The sequence below is a fragment of the Platalea leucorodia genome, assembly GCF_965183815.1.
Source record: "Platalea leucorodia genome assembly, chromosome: 4".
Classification (NCBI taxonomy): domain Eukaryota; kingdom Metazoa; phylum Chordata; class Aves; order Pelecaniformes; family Threskiornithidae; genus Platalea; species Platalea leucorodia.
The window spans coordinates 46,116,402-46,134,288 of record NC_138826.1 but is presented as its reverse complement, the minus strand read 5'-3'; the positions used below and the strand labels follow the sequence as shown (position 1 = coordinate 46,134,288).

Sequence of the window (17,887 nt, the reverse complement as noted above, 5' to 3'; positions counted from 1 at the left end):
TTCTCATCTGGCTTCCTGCTGTATCCTATTCTGTCTGTTCTGCTACCTGTTTTCCTTGGTAATCTCTCACAGTCAGCTCATCTCCTCTGTTAGATCATCCCTTTTCTACCAATAAGTTTTTTATTTTCCTTCCCAGGATATCTCTGTCTTCATCAGGCCCTTGTTCTATTTTCCGGTGTCTACTTTTGCACCAGCTACGCACTGTGATGAACAGTCCTCCTGTGGCAGAAAGATAGATCAATCTTTTCTATCTCCACTTTCAGCAGCTGCATTTTTTTTCCCCCTTGCTTTGTGCCTCTTTGGAGGGAATGAGGGTCGGTGAATAACAGATTATTCCATTGGCTCCCTGTATTTTCACTGAGGGCAGAGTACAAGTGCTGCAATCAACCTTACCCATATGGAGAGGCAGAAAGGATTATCAAAAATGGTGATTTGTCCTTCAGAATCTGGAACTGTCCTCTATATGTCTGTAACATGGAAATACCTCTCTGCTAAGTTATATGATGTCCCAGATCAAAAGTTTTCTTCCTTATTGAAATCTGAGGATTTCAGGATTATTTTCAGAAAACCTTTTGATTTAATTCACCATAAAAACCCAAGGCATCTTTATTGCTTTGCGGAAGATCACAAAGCCTTACTCCCATATGCTGTCTCTTTCCTTCAAAAAATACTACTAAGTAGATGACAGGCTGAGTTTATAAGCAACAGCTATCCATTATGTCTCTATCACCTCAAATGTTGCCACAACTGGGAACCATTACTCAATGTCTTTTTTCAGGCTTATCCATGGTCAGTGCTGGCTGAAGAGTTATGGAGTTAAACTTCAGATGGCAGCCCTGCATTGTTTGGGGTCATTGGGACACATGCTTGCTTTTTCCTTCAACGTTTCTGGAGAAACTGCTGCACAGCTACCACAGATGTGACTTGCTGGTCTTCTAAACCTTTCTGTGATTTCTTTTTCAATTTCTGCACCCAAGAATATCAAAACAGCTAGGTAAATGCAACAACAGTTGAATTATGGAAAACTAAACCTTCTTGAATTGAAATATGTGTTCTGTGGTGCTGGAATTCACAAGTTTAACAGATGTGAATATGCCACAGTTCACTCAGATGTCTAACATACCATAATTCTTTTACTGTTGCCACAGAATTGACCCTAAAAGGCTGCAGGGCTGGATACCCTTAACCTAGAGTTCCTTAAGACTACTTTTCTTCAGTTCTGTTTTTCTGAACTTATTGAAAAAAATCCATGCGGTTATTTTATTACCCTCTGCCTTTGACCTTGGTGATAAACCCTTAGGGTGAAATCCTGGCCCTATTGAAGTCAATGGCAAAACTCCCATTGACTTTAGCGGGGCCATGATTTTGGCCTTTTTATCCGACATCGGTTTCCATTACTTACTTCAAAATGTACTTAACTATGCTGGATGAGGATACGAATAGATAATGAAATAAATTTAAAGACACCCTTTCATAACTATTATCTTTTATGTTGCTTTTCACTTTAATAGATTATTCTTAATTAATGGGGTATTTTTTTGCTTGTTTTTTTCTTTCCTGTTTTTGATTGGTTGTTGTTTGTGGAACAGGATGAGAGGTTAAAGTCCTTTCATTCTCCCCCTGCCTCCTTCCTGTACCCCTTACCTGTGAATATGAGAAGTTGTGTTCTTATATGAATAGACTGTAAGAATATGACTGAAGAAAAGCCTGAACCTTCAGTGCTCCTTCCCCAAAGCAGCAAACAAAATTACAGGCAAGGACACAAGAATCTGAGTCACTGCACTTCCTTTTCTCTAGACACAGGTGCTCTGGCTACTCAACCTAATAGTATTTCTGTGCTTTCTACCTGTACCCTTTTCCATCGTGCTACAAAGGAAAAAGCATCAACTGGAAAGATAACCTTAAAAACCACCCTGGGAGCTGGATCCTAGGGCTTTTCTGTCTTTCCATGTAGAGTATCCATTTGCAGCTCTGTATCTAGCAAGTATCTAGCAAGAATTCAGTTCTTGGTAACTGTCACAGGTGATCTGCCTTTGCAGTACCCAAGGGATTTGTTAACTGGGAGTCTTGAGAAACTGGTAAATTGATCCTCAGTTCCAATCTTTCTTGCAAGCTCTGGTGGACATACATCATGAGGACTGCACAGCCACTGAAGACGAAGACTTGCACCAACAAAATAATTTTCCTGCATCTGTCCTATTTCAACCTGCCTCCCAGCTGCCCTGCCTCTCCAGCCTCTATATGTTCTACTCTGTCTCACTCCACAAATTTCTTATTTTTCCCAAGTCATCTTCATGTCTTCTCCTAGAACCCCCAAACCCTGCTACCACTTTTTACTGTATAAATAGAGCAACTATTGAATCACCTGTCTGTTTCTTTAAAAGGAGGCTTCGTGTAAGTGCACCATGTGCTTGCAGCCCAGCCAGGATTACCTGATTTTGATTTCTCTCTTCTTTTCGTCATCTCTTCTCTCAAAATCTTGTGGGTTCTTCAGGGGTGGGGCATTTTCCTGTAGTGATTTTATGCTCTCTTCAGATGCTGGTTACCTTGCATGATGGGATGCTTATTGGTTATATTAGGAATTACAAATAGCATAGTTAAACCTTGTTCTCACTCTTATCTAACACAAGAGTTTGGTGCCAATCCCTTGTAAGAAGCTGCAGCATCATTTTTAACTGCTCTAAACATAGCCTTCTCACAAAAATCTGTTCTTCATTTTCTTTCTCCCTGATCCTACATTCATTTTTCTTTCATGATATTCAGTCTTCTCAAGAATGGATTCCGCTTTTTTATATTCATTGGCAATAGGACCAGAAATAATGGCTGTTCTACAGTTCTACAGTTTTCTCTGTTTGTCCAGATTCAAATGGCTACCAGTGGGGTCATGAAACTTTGCTACATGTGCCTTTTCAGCACAAAACTTCTCGGAGATTCATCCTGAATGGGCAAACCTACCTCTTTCTCACTGGTAGGGCTGCCTGGCATGCAGAAATCAGAAGCTAAAATAGCTCTTGATTATCATTGTCTGTCAACTTTTTTAAAAAATGTTGATCTGAGTAATTAAAAAACAGGTTTCACACAAGTGCATTTGAAAAGCTTACTCAGTTTTAATAACACAATCATATGTGCAGCTACAGAGTTCTGCAAAACTCATTTTCATTGCCCTACTGCTGTATAGCTGGAGAATAACACTGTGCAAATCCCTGTTCTCTGTTTCTTTAACTTTCTGACACATTTCTGTTTGGTCTGAAACTTCACATGCTTGGATATGATACAAAGGTACAATTTTGGTGAAAAATTTGAAAGAATTAGTTTGGCTTGCTTTCAGTTAGTTGATCCTTAAAAAAAAAATACACAAAAATAAACATAAGAAAACTCTTCAAAGCTTAACTCAAAATGGTTAAAGGTGCCACTCCACATGCCTGGCTTATAGATAGTCAGATGAAAAATTAAAAATTATTCTGAGTAACTGAGCCCTGGATTTAGTGTATTCCCAAATAAACATTAAAAACAACAACTATTGTTTTAGTTACTGGGTTCTCAGAGGAGTTATGTGTATGCATTAAACTCCATAACTCGACTCCGTGGTGCTATAACCAGAGGATTAGATCACACATGTACAGACTTCACATCTAAACACACCCAAATTTTATCTCATCTGCTGCACAGTGACAGTGAGATGCTCTTCAATCGCATCTGCCCAAGGAAATGTGAGGGACATTTATAGCTCATATCATTTTATTGGAACAGAAATCAGCACTGTCTTGAACTTATTGTTCACTGTCCTCTGAGAGTCCCTCACATTAGGAAATTAATTGGGATATGCGGGAAGAGCATCCTGGGAATTCTTTGATTGTTTTAAATCCTGCCCCCAGTCTCCTACCCTCTGAATACTACATCACCTCTATCATAGACAAGTTCCCTTGATTGCCATAAAAGCAGAAGGGGGGGGAAAGGAAATGTTAGTGTCTTGAAATGGCTGACTGTGCATGATGTAGGAGGTAAATGTCTTTGTAAGGATCCATCTAATTCTTTCTTGTGAAGTATTTTAAATCTCCCCACCATTTTATTAAAACTGTGTAAACTGAATGTTCTGGGTACTGAAAGTATTTGCTTAGCCCCAATATATCTGGCTGTTGCCAAAGTACTGAGGATGTTGCCATCAGACTTATGAGCTACGTCTTAGCTGCACCTGGAACAAAAGCTGGAGCTGATCTGTTGATTTTTGCAGCTTTGTGATCCTGGGACTGACAGGCCCTGATGCAATCTAGATCTGTTTTAAGAGTGTCTGCCAATCCCCATTTCCTCCATACTGGTGATGAAATGGAATGGGTTCTGTAAACACTGGTCGGTGTAGAAATTCTGCAGTCACTGTGGTCATTTCCAGGCTGCTATAGAGTGTGGTGCACTGTGTGGTGACACGGTGTTACTCTGTGGTTCAGTGTATGTGCAGGAACAAAGCAATAAACCTGCCCAGCAAAGTCTTTAGTGTGTTTGCCAGCTAGCCTTGCCCTGCTACTTAAGTTAGGGTCTGAGAAAGAGGTTCTGCTTAACTGGAGGTACAAATGAAACCCCTTACCATTTCCCCATACATTCCTGTCTCCAGGCCACACATCTCTAGTTCAAAGGATTTATAGCAAGCTGTGGGGGAAAAGTTTGTGTGAGAGCCCTGCTTACAATACTGGCAAAACATCACTGGAATTAGTCTGGATTTTCACTTAGATGGCATATATGTGAAGAGCTATAAAATAATATTGTGCATATTTGTGAAAGACAAATTTCATCTGCAGAATGAAGGTATACCATAAGTATAAATGTTGATGTTTTATGTTAATTCAACATATTATTTCACTTCCTTGATTTTGAAGAAATATCTCATTCTGTTGCATTTTTCCATGGGAATTTTTCAATGTGTAAAATAGCATGAAGTTATTGATGCTTATGCATTTAAAATGTCATCTGTGGGGGCACTGGGCATACTTCACTCTTCTTTTAGAGGTGGATTCATCTTACTCTGGGATTATACTACTTATGAAATTGATGCATTTGTCAGTGTCATGAAATTTGTATCCCCATCTCAGTGGGACAGTGATTGATACTACTATTCCAAAGAAATACTTACACAAATAATTGCCCGCCCATGTGAGTTATTTATAGTCTGGCCAAAATGGACAATGTTATTGCAAAACGTGGTCAAAATGAGAACCTCTGATACAACCACTTCTGATCTACGGGAGCTGGGAGACATAACTGATCTGTATTTACTTAAGAAATGGTAGGAAACGGTTTTGGTTTCCCGCTTCAGAGGCAGTGAAAACTCACCAGCATAGTTGGTCTTGCAGGTAGCAGTAATATTTCCTGACTGACATGGGGAATTTTCAAGTGCACCACAACAGTGGTTGTGCGCTAGCTCAGCGGTCCACCTTTATACGCACTGCAGCATATCTGAAGGAAAATTCAGAACCTCTAAACCTCTTATGAGAAATCTCAGAAGGAAGATTATACAGTTGTGCAAGTACATAGAGCATCTAACTCCTGGTGAAGTAAGTTTTTCAGGGTCTACATAGATTTTCATACTTTGCCTTATACACGATCAGTAAACTCTCAGGAAAAAAAAATATTTCAGAAATATGTATTTTTCACATAAGCATTCAATAAATGTTTTAATTTTTATGTTAGTAGTTATAGAATTCTGTAGTTTCCAGTGGTTTAGGAATAAACTTGCAGATAAGTTCCAGTGAGTTCCAGTTCTTCCCCAGTGAGTTCCAGTATGGGTGGCATTGTGGAGTGCTGAAGAGGCTGTTACTGCATATATCCCAAGTGACAGTTTTCTAGCAATAATTTGTTACTGAATCTGAAGTGACTAAGGTAGGATTTCTGTTTGTGCATGACAGGAATGATACACGCCTCTGAGGCCAAATTCTAGTACCCTTGCTGAAACTCTCTCATGAATCTGATTCTCTCCATTAGTTTGAACTCTGTTTGCATGTTAGGTAGAAGCAAGGGAATTGCGTTTCTCCAGGATGAAAGGCCATTAGTAAAATTAAGACATTGCTTATACTTAACATTTCATAGGTAAATATTTTGCTATTTTTATTAGTTGTAGCATCATTCTGGTTAAAGAAGAGTGCTTCCCCTTTAAGGTTCCACAAGCAGCATCTTTTTTTGTCTATTTAGATAAACTCAGGTATATGTGCTTTTGACAAGAGAACCTGAAGAGCTGCAGGTGTTTTCTGGTGGTCACAGGGCTGGCTTTAAGTCAATAATATTAATTTTTAGAGTCCTAAATGGCTTTGGACCTATGAGTATCTTGGAGACACTTCTTTTTGTGGTGCTGCAGATTTATTAACACAGGAGCTCATTTCCTTTTGCTTTGAACAACAGGCAGTTTTTCTGCTAAAATGTTCATAACTCCACCAGGTTTAGGAATCAGTACATTCTTGCTTGCTCTTTGGTTGGCAATATGTATGGTCATTTTGACCTTAAAAGTATACTATATTAGAAGTTCACAAGTTTCATGGTGAGAGAAAAGTGTACCTGTGATAGATATGTGGTATGAAGGCATCACATAACCTTCTCATATTTTGTTTCTTTCTTTCAGGAGTGGTGCCCAGTGTGTTGTTTTTGAGAATATTACTTATTACTAATATTATCTAGGTCCAAGATGCTTGAGCTTTAGGAAGATGCCCATTCAACATGTATCTAGAGAGAAACAATTATTAAAAAGTACTGGGTTCAACTCCATTTTAACAGCGTTATGCTGTTGTAACTTTCCTCTTGACACAGGAACGCAGGAACTGCTGCCCCCAGCAGCCTGTCACTTGGCAAAAAACAGCACCAGAACTTCAGAGGATGGTATAAACTAAGCCTATGGGGCACCAAAGCAATGTGATATACATTTTGTGTTGCTGCACAAGGTCTTGGTGCAAATCTTGTAGGGGAAAAAAAAAAGTTCAATCCAAACTTTTGTTCCTCAGGAAGCTAAAGAAGCTCTTCAGGAAGCTGAAGGATGAAAGAACTGAGCCAAAGGAAGTGGACATCAACCAATCAAAGGACCCTCGGCAATGGGATCTTGACTACATCTTGGAACCTTTCACTGGGCTGACTCCAGAATACATGGAAATGAGTAAGTTTTCTGAATTCCCTTTCCCTTTCTGCAATAGCCATAGTTTTACATAGCACCAATCACTGTATATCGTATGACTGTATGTCATAACTTGGCATGATAAAGGGGGAAAAAAAACCAAAACACTTGTAGCTTTGCAGAAATTACATACAAGACAGCAGGGCTATGAGACTACCACATTACCAGCATAGCAACAATGATGAGTCCTAGTATCTGTTAATACTTACACTGTGAGAGTCCAGTGTTCCCAGCTGAGAACAGTGCATAGAAACCACACAGCCACAGAATCACAAAATAGCTAAGGTTGGAAGGGACCTCTGGAGATCATCTAGTCCAACCCCCTGCTCAAAACAGGGTCAGCCAGAGCAGGTTGCTCAGGGACTTGTCCGGTTGTCCAGTTGGGTTTTGAATATTTCCAGGGATGGAGAGTCTACAACATCTCTGTGCAACCTGTTCCGATATTTGATCCCCCCTACTGTAAAAAAGTTTTTTCTTATGTTTAAATTGCATTTCCTCTATTTCAATTTGTGCCCATTGCCTCTTGTCCTTTCACTGGGCACCCTTGAGAAGAGTCTAGCTCTGTCTTCTTTAATCCACCCAAGAGGTATTTGAACACATTGATAAGATCCCCCTGAGCCTTCTCTTCCTGTGGTAAAACTATCCCAGCTCTCTCAGCTTCTCCTTGTATGTCAAGTCCTCCAATCCCTTAATCAGCTTAGTGGCTCTTCACTGGATTCACTGCAGTATGTGTATGTCTTTCTTGTACTGGGGAGCATAGAACTGCAAAGAGCACTCCATGTGTGGCCACAGTAGTGCTGAGTAGAGTAGGAGGATCCCCTCTCTTGACCTGCTGGCATCGCTCTTCCTAATGCGCCCTGGAAGGCTATTGGCCTTCTTTGTAGCTATGGCAGATTTCTGGTTCGTGTTCAACATGCTATCCACCATGTTCAACACGCTATCAACATGCCTAGGCCCTTTTTTGCAAAGCTGCTTCCCAGCTAGTCGGTTCCTAGCATCTACTGGTGCTTGGGGTTATTCTGCCCCAGGTGCAAGACTTTGTGTTTTCCTTTGCTGAACTTTGTGAGATTCCTCTTGTACCCTTTCTCCAGCTTCTTGAGGTCCTTCTCAATGGCAGCACAAACATCTGGTGTAAATCCTCCCAAAACTGAAATTGCTCATTAATGTTTCAAATGTTGTAAAAATATGTAGATTCCAAAATAGAAATGTGTATTTTCTCGTAGAAGTAAATTACCCTTTACAACAGAAGACTGTAGGAATATCTTTTTAGATGACTTAGTTCATGACTGAATGTTACATGATGTGAATCATGTACACAGCATTCTCAGCTATGCTTAAATTAAAATCCACACACATATACAACAGGAGAGAACCCTCAGCCTATAAGAGCTTCTCAGTCAGCTGAAAGAGACAGTGGAATGGAGAATTGTTATTCCCATTTTACTTATGGAGAGCTGCGGCATGCAGGTATTGAGTTAGCCACACTTCCAAGGAAATCTAGGGCGCACTTGGGAACTATTTCTCAGTCTCCCACCTTTAATACCAGTTCTTTAACCAGCACATTCTCTAGTTTCTTAAATAGCATGTGAATACTTCCTCTGCATGCATCACCCTGCTGACGTCACTAGTGACTAGTGACTGACGTCACTAGTGGTATGCACTGCCGGACATTTGGTCGTCTTTCAAACCCATGTAAAGTAGGAGCAACTCTATTAAAGTCAATAGTATTATAATTTTGTAAAGCTGGTACCTGCCCTGTGTATATCATCTATGTTACATATGTGCCTGCTGTTTTTCACAATTGCTGCTAAACTATGGCAGAGATCAGTACTTTTTCAAGATTGCTCCACAGTTTGCTTTTCCACATTAGAGGAGATAAGTATGTTGGTGGAAACCCAGATGGAACTGGGAGCAATTCTTTCTTGTAGTGACAAGATGCCACCAGTTATATATTTGGTAACTACACTGTCAGGGAGACAGCAGTTCCTGATTTCCATGAGGTGGGACCAAGGAGCTGGATCTGCTGCTTCACAGAAATACCTCTCTCAAGATGCAATGTCTATCAGAGTGAAACTGTATGCACTTTTTATTAACTGCAAGTGTGGATTGCTGACATCTTAGTGACTTGATCCATCATTTGCATATCATTAAAAGACTCTCTGATTTAGGATCTGAGGTCAATGGGTCCACTGTAAGTCATTTGAGACATAGCATTAGTTTTCTGCTATCTGGAAGTCGAGTCAAGAAAGAAACTGTAAAGCACTGAGTTTGTTCAAATAAAATATCATTAATAATTTATTTTCATTTTAACAATTGGCACTGTGCCATTGTCCTCAGTAGTCATAATTCAGAAGTCTGGTCCCTTCAGTATCTTGATTGTATTTCACGCAAGAGAAAATGTAACTCCATTGTCCAAAGTTGCACTGGTATTTATGAAATGATGTTTGAAATTCTGAGTACAGTATCTGGCGTGTATAAATGGATAGAGAGCAAACCCAACAACTAGTCATTTTTTGTATGATTCTGCTTTGTAAGGAATCCTCTGTCGCCTCCTATCAGCTTTCACTGAGATCATTTGATCACATTCATCTCCCTGCATCCACTAGCACTCATCCACTGCTCCAGCAGGAGCAGGTCAAACACTGGGATAAAGGAGTACACTACAGATTAATTAGCCGAGGACAAATATCAAGCACCTGACAGAGAATTCCAAACCGAAATACATACATGCCTTCTTTTTCATTCTAAAGGGTGTTTGTTACTTTGAGGAGTATCTATGACTCAACAGAACCCAGGAGGACAGAGGTGCAAATAATTGCCAAATAACTCAGTCTTGCAGCCTTGGGACACAGTCCAAGTTCAGCTGTCCTCAGGGAAACGAACCTGAGAGGAAGCAGTACACAGGGATGCTAGGGAGTAAGTAAGACGCCAGGCTCTTCACACCAGATGCAAACCAAAATTGCAGCGTACCCCTCAGCCCTGTAACTGCCTCATGAGTAGACCAGGAGAGGCAGGGGAGGAGAAAGGGGGAATGGTATGGGTGAGGGAGGAGGAAGAAGAGAAATAATGTAAGTAAACCCAAGCTCTAGGGCATAAAAGTATTCAGGTGAGAACCACAGCTTGTCAATGGGCATGTTATCTAAAACCAGACATCTGTTAAATACTGTATGTGACAACTCCTGTTTTAACAAGCCACTATTCTCAAAACATCTGAAAGAGAATGCATTTTGTGATAAAAAAGTCAATACCGTGTATGGTTTATCTATAAATATGTATAAATAGCTATATTGAGTTATAATATATATTTGTAAATGCATATATGGGATTTTATATAGTGGTGGATTTATGTAAATATTTAAATATGTAAGTGTAGATGAGGTACTTTATATAATGGCAGATTTGGGGTTCTCTTTTATGGATATGTTTGTGGATCTGAACCTTGCCCTCTATAGTGCCATTAAGTTGGTAAAAAGAAGCCCTCACCTGCCATCATCTCCCTCCCAATTGTTTCAACTCACCTTAGGATCTGGCTGTGTGTTGCAGCCTCTACTACCTAATCCCCTTCTGCATATGATGATACTTCATTGAAAAATTCTCCTTTAGGATTGATTTTTTCCATGCATTACTTCAGCCCAAGATGGTTTTTCCTCCTGGAAATTGTAAGCAAACTTCTTTGCAATTTTTGAGTTAAACAATGGTGAAAAAATATAGACATTTCCCCTTGTAAACATTTTTGTATGTTTTTATGCTCAGGCATAACTCAGAAATGTCTGCACTTCAACATCCAAAATTTCCTTGTTAGCTAGTTCTCTCTGAGGACAAGGACCTTTAGTTATTGGTAATAAACAAACAGAATAAATACAACTGTTTATAAATATTTAATTTCTTTCCCTTGCACATCTGTGGTAGTTGATCTTATTCATTCTGGGGGCTAAAGCACACGATCAGTTGCAGCATTCATGGCTAATTACAGTAAAAGCCACTGGCAGGGTAAGGAGGAGCCAGACTTCTTTCCAGTTATAATGAGTGTGTTATAAACTAGAATCTACCACTTTCCAAATATTATATGCTGGTGCTTTCTCCTAACTGTAGTTGGACCTAATGCAAAGCATGCAGGTGTGGGAGGAAGCTCTTTCCACTCTCTGTTACCTGTGGCAAACTCCCATAGCATCTGTGATGATGCCATCACCCTGATTCAAGACTTCTGTGTAGGAGATCACCCTTGATTCATTGGTGAGGCTACCACTTAGATGCAAAGGTCTGACTTGTTGGAATAACTTGTAGTATCAGGGTCTAAGCTACTGATATTATAAATCACTGGACACTAAGCCTATATTTTAGATTAGTCCCTTGTGCCTAGATGATAAACAATGCCGAGTGCCTCATCCTGCAGTCATTCAGGGATAATTAGATAGATGCCCTGCAAATGAATGGATGAATTACTAATCTAAACATTTGTTTACAACAGAAGAATTAGTTTCTCAAGTGAAGAAAATAGTTCACTGAGCCTTGTAGTGTGCCACAGCGAGCTATGCCCTGCCTGTAGGATTCAAGACAAATGCACAGCACGTGAAACCCAAGCTGCCCTTCCCCAGCCTGCTTGTTGCCCCGGGTCCATATCACTGCACTCAGCTGTCAGATTCACTGCAGAGTGACTCAGACCACCCACACCGAGAGGAAGCACTTTGTGCAGCTCAGTACTGAACCTGTCAGCTGGGATTTTTGTGAAGGGCATCAAGCTGGAATGGTGAGGCAAGAGGCAGTGACACAGCTTATTTACCTGTTTTTCTAAATTTGATTTGAAAGGGGGAGGGAAGGGAAACAATGCAACAAGTGCAGAGGAAGCATTTTTTTTTCCTGAATTTCTTAAAAAGGCAGAATGACTGGGATGTAAGAAGAGATATGATATTAAGGAGAAGAGAGAAATCTGACCGCTGTTTCAGAACTTAGTTCTTAATTTTCACACTGATTTACTCAGGCAAGATCCCACTGGTATCAGTGGCTATTGGCTCAACCAGGAATGAAGCATCTGAATAAAAAACTGTAGACTGGGTTTACTGTAGCCTTTGGGTTCTCCCATCCAGATGATGATGGGGTTTCATGCAGAGACAGGCATGGAGAGATTATGTACCCATGTGTGAATATTCACTACATTCAGGTTTGTTCTGCCAGGATGCTCCTACTTTTACGAGTGGATGACACCTTTAAGACTACACAGAAAGCCTCTGACCAAGCTGAGACTCTCAACTCCAGGTCTGCCATTTGCTAGGCTGTACCCTAATCACAGGCTGTCCTTGCCTTTTTTACCCATATAGAGTTTCTTCTACTAATTTCTATCAAAAGGGTTGGCATGTGCCTTTCCTGAAGGAAACCTGGAGTCTGGCCCATTCCTCCTGTGGCAAATCATATATTCTCTTTGCATTCCCTTCTGAAGCAGATTAGCCCTGGTGAGGCACCACTTATCTGAGGGATAGTGTTCGGAGTGATGTAAGGATGCGTTTTGCAGTATGATATGCCACAGATATAGGAGTTTTTGGTGATAACTATCCCACTTCGATTTTGGAATGCCCATTTTAAAGCTGCTGGGATTTCCTTTTATTCTGATTTATTATACCAGGAAGCCTGAAGCCTTGTAAATGAGAGGCTGTAGGAAGCTTTCTCAACATTTGGACTAGATGTCACAGGAAGGGGAAATGATACACTCTGCTGGCCTGTTGGCCTCACATCCCTCCTGCCCACTCACAAACCCATGAATTTGCTGAAAGCTCTCTCTGCCCCGGGAAGACATACCTAGAGAAGTACTTGCCGTTTTGCCTTTTTAGATGGGGAAGATGATACATTGAGGCTTTGAGCTAACAATGTGTGACACTAGGATGTTTCCTGGCCCTAAATAAACACTCAAGGATTTTCTCAACCAAGGCTTTAAAAAGATAATGAAATAAGTAGCTAGGACAGAGCTGGGAAATATGAGGCAAAATTTTATTAGATAAAATCTCCTATTCATAAACTGTCATGCAAGATTTCTTGAATAATTGTGCTACAGTAGTTCTGAATGATTGACAGAGAGTTGGCAGCTGCAGCATGGAAGCAAGACACTGGAGCAAATTCAGGGCAGCCAGTGGTAGGAATGATGGTTTCATGGATTCTGACTCTTGCACAAGGTTGTATTTCAACCATTATTAGTTATGAAAGTGAAACATCTAACTAGGAGCAGCTCCAGCAAAATCAAGTACATGACTTTGATGTAACATAGAGCAAGCATTTAGTTCATGACTTTGATGTAACATAGAGCAAGCATCAAGACCAAGGCATTTAGTCTTAAGGCAAAAGCCATGTATAAATCAAAAAAAAAAAAAAAAAAAAGAAAACATAAGAGGGTAAAACCCAAGTCAGACAGACTTCCATTGACTTCAGTGGCATTTTACAGATACCAGTAGTGTGGGAGGGGGAGGCCAACACTTCACCATGGCAAATAAACTCTAAGTTTTCCTTCAGGGAAAGCTTTTGTGGGTTACTTCTTCAGTGAGCTGAACTGAATCTGATTTCAGTCAACAGACTGTGCTAAACTTCTTTCTTGAACAGGCCTTGTCAGTCAATAGCATGTCCGCACATAGTTTTGATTTGCAGCAGTGAAATTTCTGATAACTCTTTGTTTTGGTATTTATTAACTGATATATATTTGTATTTCTTAGCAGACACTCTTAAGCAGACACACTCTTAATGTTTCTGAGTGGTCAGAAAATGTTGCTCAAGGAATCCTGAAATATAAATTGTCATTGTTAACATGTGTCAAATTTGTCATTTGTACTTTCTGTTTCTAAAACTGTGCAATGACTTTTGACCCAGCCCAATATACCAGACCACATCCATTCCCATATCCCATAGTAGGTAGCATGTATAGCAATTTCCTCATCCAGCTGGTAGCAAGTTTGCAACATGTGTAACTAGTCTGCAGTGATAGGAGTTGGCAAGAAATAGATATTTAAAGTAGCAATAAACATTGCTAATGAAACAAACTTCATGAAATCGGCTCCAAAACCAGCTAAATGATGTGTGTGAATGTGTGAAATTTATACCACTACTGTTTTCTTGAGAAGAAACTGACATCAGCAATGACTTTCAGGTTCTTATTTCATTCGGTCTTCCCTTCTCCAGTCTAGTTCCTCTAAGAGTCCAAAGTTCATGTGGCAATTAATTGAAAACATTTTTTCTCAAAGAGAAATAATAATAAAGAGTTTCATCATCCAACTTCTGTTAAAAATCAATGGCAAAAGTCCCTTTTGAATTTAAAGAAGAAAATGATCAGATCCAACGTCTGTAGCTACCGACTACCGTAAGGATTGATCTTAGAGGTCTGGAAGAATTTCCCCTAAAGCAGGAAAAGCCATCAAAAAGGCAATGTGTGAGGCAACAAAAGAAAAAAAAAAAAGGAATCATTGAAGAGAAACCTGCATTTTTCTATAATCCCTATAATGAGGATAGATTTGAAAATACCAACTCAGCCTGTTCTGTGTAGGCTTGTTGCATACATTTATTACCAAAGAGTAGTAAGTTATACCTTTTCCCTTGTTTCTCAGCCAGGTTTGGCTGTATATTGAAAAGTTTCTTCTTAGAGGACTTGGAAAGTTGCTTAGCACAGGAGTGACTCTTCCATTGTTTACTTCCAGTAACACATGATCCTATGACAGATATTATTGATACAGAAGTAAGAAAAAAAGCAATGGAATCATAAACAATTACCTTCTCTTAGGTTAGATTTTGATGTAAAAGATACTAGGGTTACTCACACTAGTTAATGTGTAAATCTGGTAGAACCTGAGTGATATTCACTGTGGAAGGTTTTATGCTGTGGACTGATTCTGTATCACTTACACAAGAATACTAGCCAGCACTCTCCAGATCCGTAATTTAAAAGCCTTCATTTGTGCTCTTAATCGTAATTTGAAGGCCTGAGTTAGAGGGACAGCATGTGCTCAGTCTTTCTTTGTTGGGGTTGGGTTCTGCTCAGGCCCTGTGCACAGAGGAACTGCTTCTGTGAAAAGTTGTCTTCTGAGAAGTGCTGTGGCCTGAGAGACTTCTTTTGATGCTGTTTGTCTCTTATAGTTTTTGTGTCAGGACCCAGCCAGCCTAAACCAGGATGAGATGTTGCAGGTGTGGCATCAGGTGTTGAGAACCTCATGGGCTGGCTCTGAGGCCTTTGCCTCTTTCCTGCGTAAGTCAGACAGTAAAGATGACTTGTCCTGGGCACCAATCATATATGGTTTGGGTCTTTTCGCTTGTCAGAAATAGAGTTTCTGTCACTGACAGCACATCTAGTCTCCTGCTTTGATGCCCCAGGAGAAGGCATTATTTCCCATGTCCTTGACTTTCCCTCATACACAACCTTCAATCATTTTATTCACTAGCTTGTGCCATGAGGCTGGGTGATGTTCATCTCTGTTGTCTCCAGGCTGGCCTACCAGGCAAGTAGGAAAGCTATGAAAGAAGCTGGATGTTCAGAGGTCCAACTCCTGGCACAGGTCTCTAGCCTTTTGCCTCAAAGCACAGGAGAATAATCACCCAAGTCAGGTAGGGCTCCTATGTGGGATCATAGAGTCGTACGTGAACGCTAGAAGAGCTTTATATGGAGACCTTGTGGCTAAGTGTGAATGTAAAAAGGGTATTCCAGGGTTGCCATCAAGTCCTCCAGCCAAAAATAGGATGTCTCAGCATCAGCTGTCCTTGATGGAACAGTCTTTGCGAGTGCTCTAAAAGTATCGTTAATGTTTCCACTGTGACTGGACAGGCATCCACAGAACGCCAGAATCCTGCGACTAGATTGCTTCTGGGACATGAACTGTACTGCGGAGATTCTTCTCTTTTTAGTACATGCTGACATAGATGTTTCTACAAACACTGACTGAACTAAACAAGTACCTTTAAATTGCTGAGTTTGTTCACAGACTGCTTGTTTTGAATGATTGTTTGCTAGTTTACTACACAAGACCATCTAAATTATGGTGTGCTTGGTTTTGGTTTTTTTTGCCTGCGTTTTGCATCATTCACGCTTTCATAAAAAAGAGGCTAGAAGACTGAAGAGATTTCAAGATGGCCACACAAACATTTCTGGCGTAGAGTTTTCTATGAAGACATATTTACACAATTGTTCAGAAGTCCTTTGCATATCTTGAACATTCTTTCATGAACTTGAAAAAAAATTAAACTGCATTTTGCCAGGCAATGAATAAAAGGAACTGCAAACAACATCAAAGCAAATGCATGTGTGGTTTATACTTAAAGCATTGCAAATATATATATATATTTTTTTTTTTTTAACAGAATCCTCCCAGCTCTATTCCTGCTAAATTAACTTAAAACCAAATAAGGCATATTTTTGCGCTATGTATTTTTCCAAGCATTTCACAGTTTTTTGGGACATCACTCTAACATCTGTTTTTATTTCCTTGTTAATTCCTTTTCCTGACTCTGAATGTAAAATATTCAGGAAAGTATGATTTCAAGGATAGGATGTGTGTATGCTTTGAGAAAGCTCCATCTTAGTGCATGTTAGGATATACTCTTTATCTCAAAGCAAAACAATGAGAAAGAAAATCAAAAGGCCTTTTATATAATGCAGAGCTAATGCTTTAGTGTGCAAATATATTGCCACTGAGAAGAGAAAAGCAGGAATATCAGTCAGCAGACTTTCAATCTGCACATAAAAAAAGATGCATGCAAGAGAAGATCCTGGAGAAAGCTGTTTTATCAGTTAGTTGTAAGCTGTGACAACCGTGCTTAAGGAAATGATTTTAAAGTAAACAGTTGTGCTATATAGACCCCTGATTTTCACAAAAAGTGCAACAGATTCCTCCCATAGTGGAGAGAGAACTTATACAGGGATTTGCCAAAAAAGAAGCCACAATAAATAGGGCCTCATACACACCAACCCTTTTTCTATACTACTATTTATTTAATTCTGAAGTGTAAGTCAAAGTTAGATTTATTAGTTTAATCTTATTGGGATTACTGCCTTTGCATTTGGGCAGCATGCTTTTTGGTCTCTTTCCTCTTCTTCTACTCCTCATTAGTTTTCTGGGGTAATAAACCTCTCTCACTTCCCTGAAGTATTACTTTAAAATAATGTAGCATTTTTAGAAGGAAATGAACCAGTCTCACAAGTAACATTCACCACTGATGCCTCCTGCTTTCCATGGAAGACACAGCCTTTTAGGCAATTTGTTAATTCCTCAGCACCTTGGAGAAAAAAAAAAAAAAAAAAAAAACAAAAAAGTCAGCCCTTTTCAGACTCTAATTGTACCCAAATGAGATTTACCCAGATGACGTAGATTCTGAAGTGCCACTGAAAGAACCAGGAATTAAGAATACTCTGTCCACCCAAAAAATGAAGAAACCTGCTTGGAGAGACCTGGTTTTCTACTACATTATTCCAAGCATCTATAGAGCACTGAGAGTTGTCAGAAGAACACAGTTGTGTCAGCATTGTGCTTTTGCAGGGTGACATTGGTTCCTTAGCTGCTTAGAAGATAATTTGTTTGCATGAAGACAGGTCATTCTATGCCCTAGAAAAGAGGCATAATTCACTCAGAAAACAATGTGGTCTTTTTGTTTATATCATTATACTATGGGTGCTGAGCTGAACTCTGCAGTGCTAGTAGTCTAGTACTGGGAAAAAGGTGATACAAAATGTGCTGTCCACTTCAAAGTGAGAGGGCTTTCTTTGGTTGGTTGGTTGGTTGGTTGTTT

General features: G+C 39.8%; 1 protein-coding gene across 1 annotated transcript in view; it reads left to right on the top strand.

Annotated features, from left to right (window-relative positions):
* ANO2 (anoctamin 2) overlaps positions 1 to 17,887 on the top strand; it is a gene marked incomplete at its 3' end in the record, with an annotated part of 188,697 nt that overhangs the window by 157,821 nt on the left and 12,989 nt on the right. Inside the window, exon 18 of the mRNA XM_082309248.1 lies at positions 6,978 to 7,126. Within this exon, the coding sequence (XP_082165374.1) occupies positions 6,978 to 7,126 (149 nt within the window). The remainder of the gene's footprint in view (positions 1 to 6,977; positions 7,127 to 17,887) is intronic.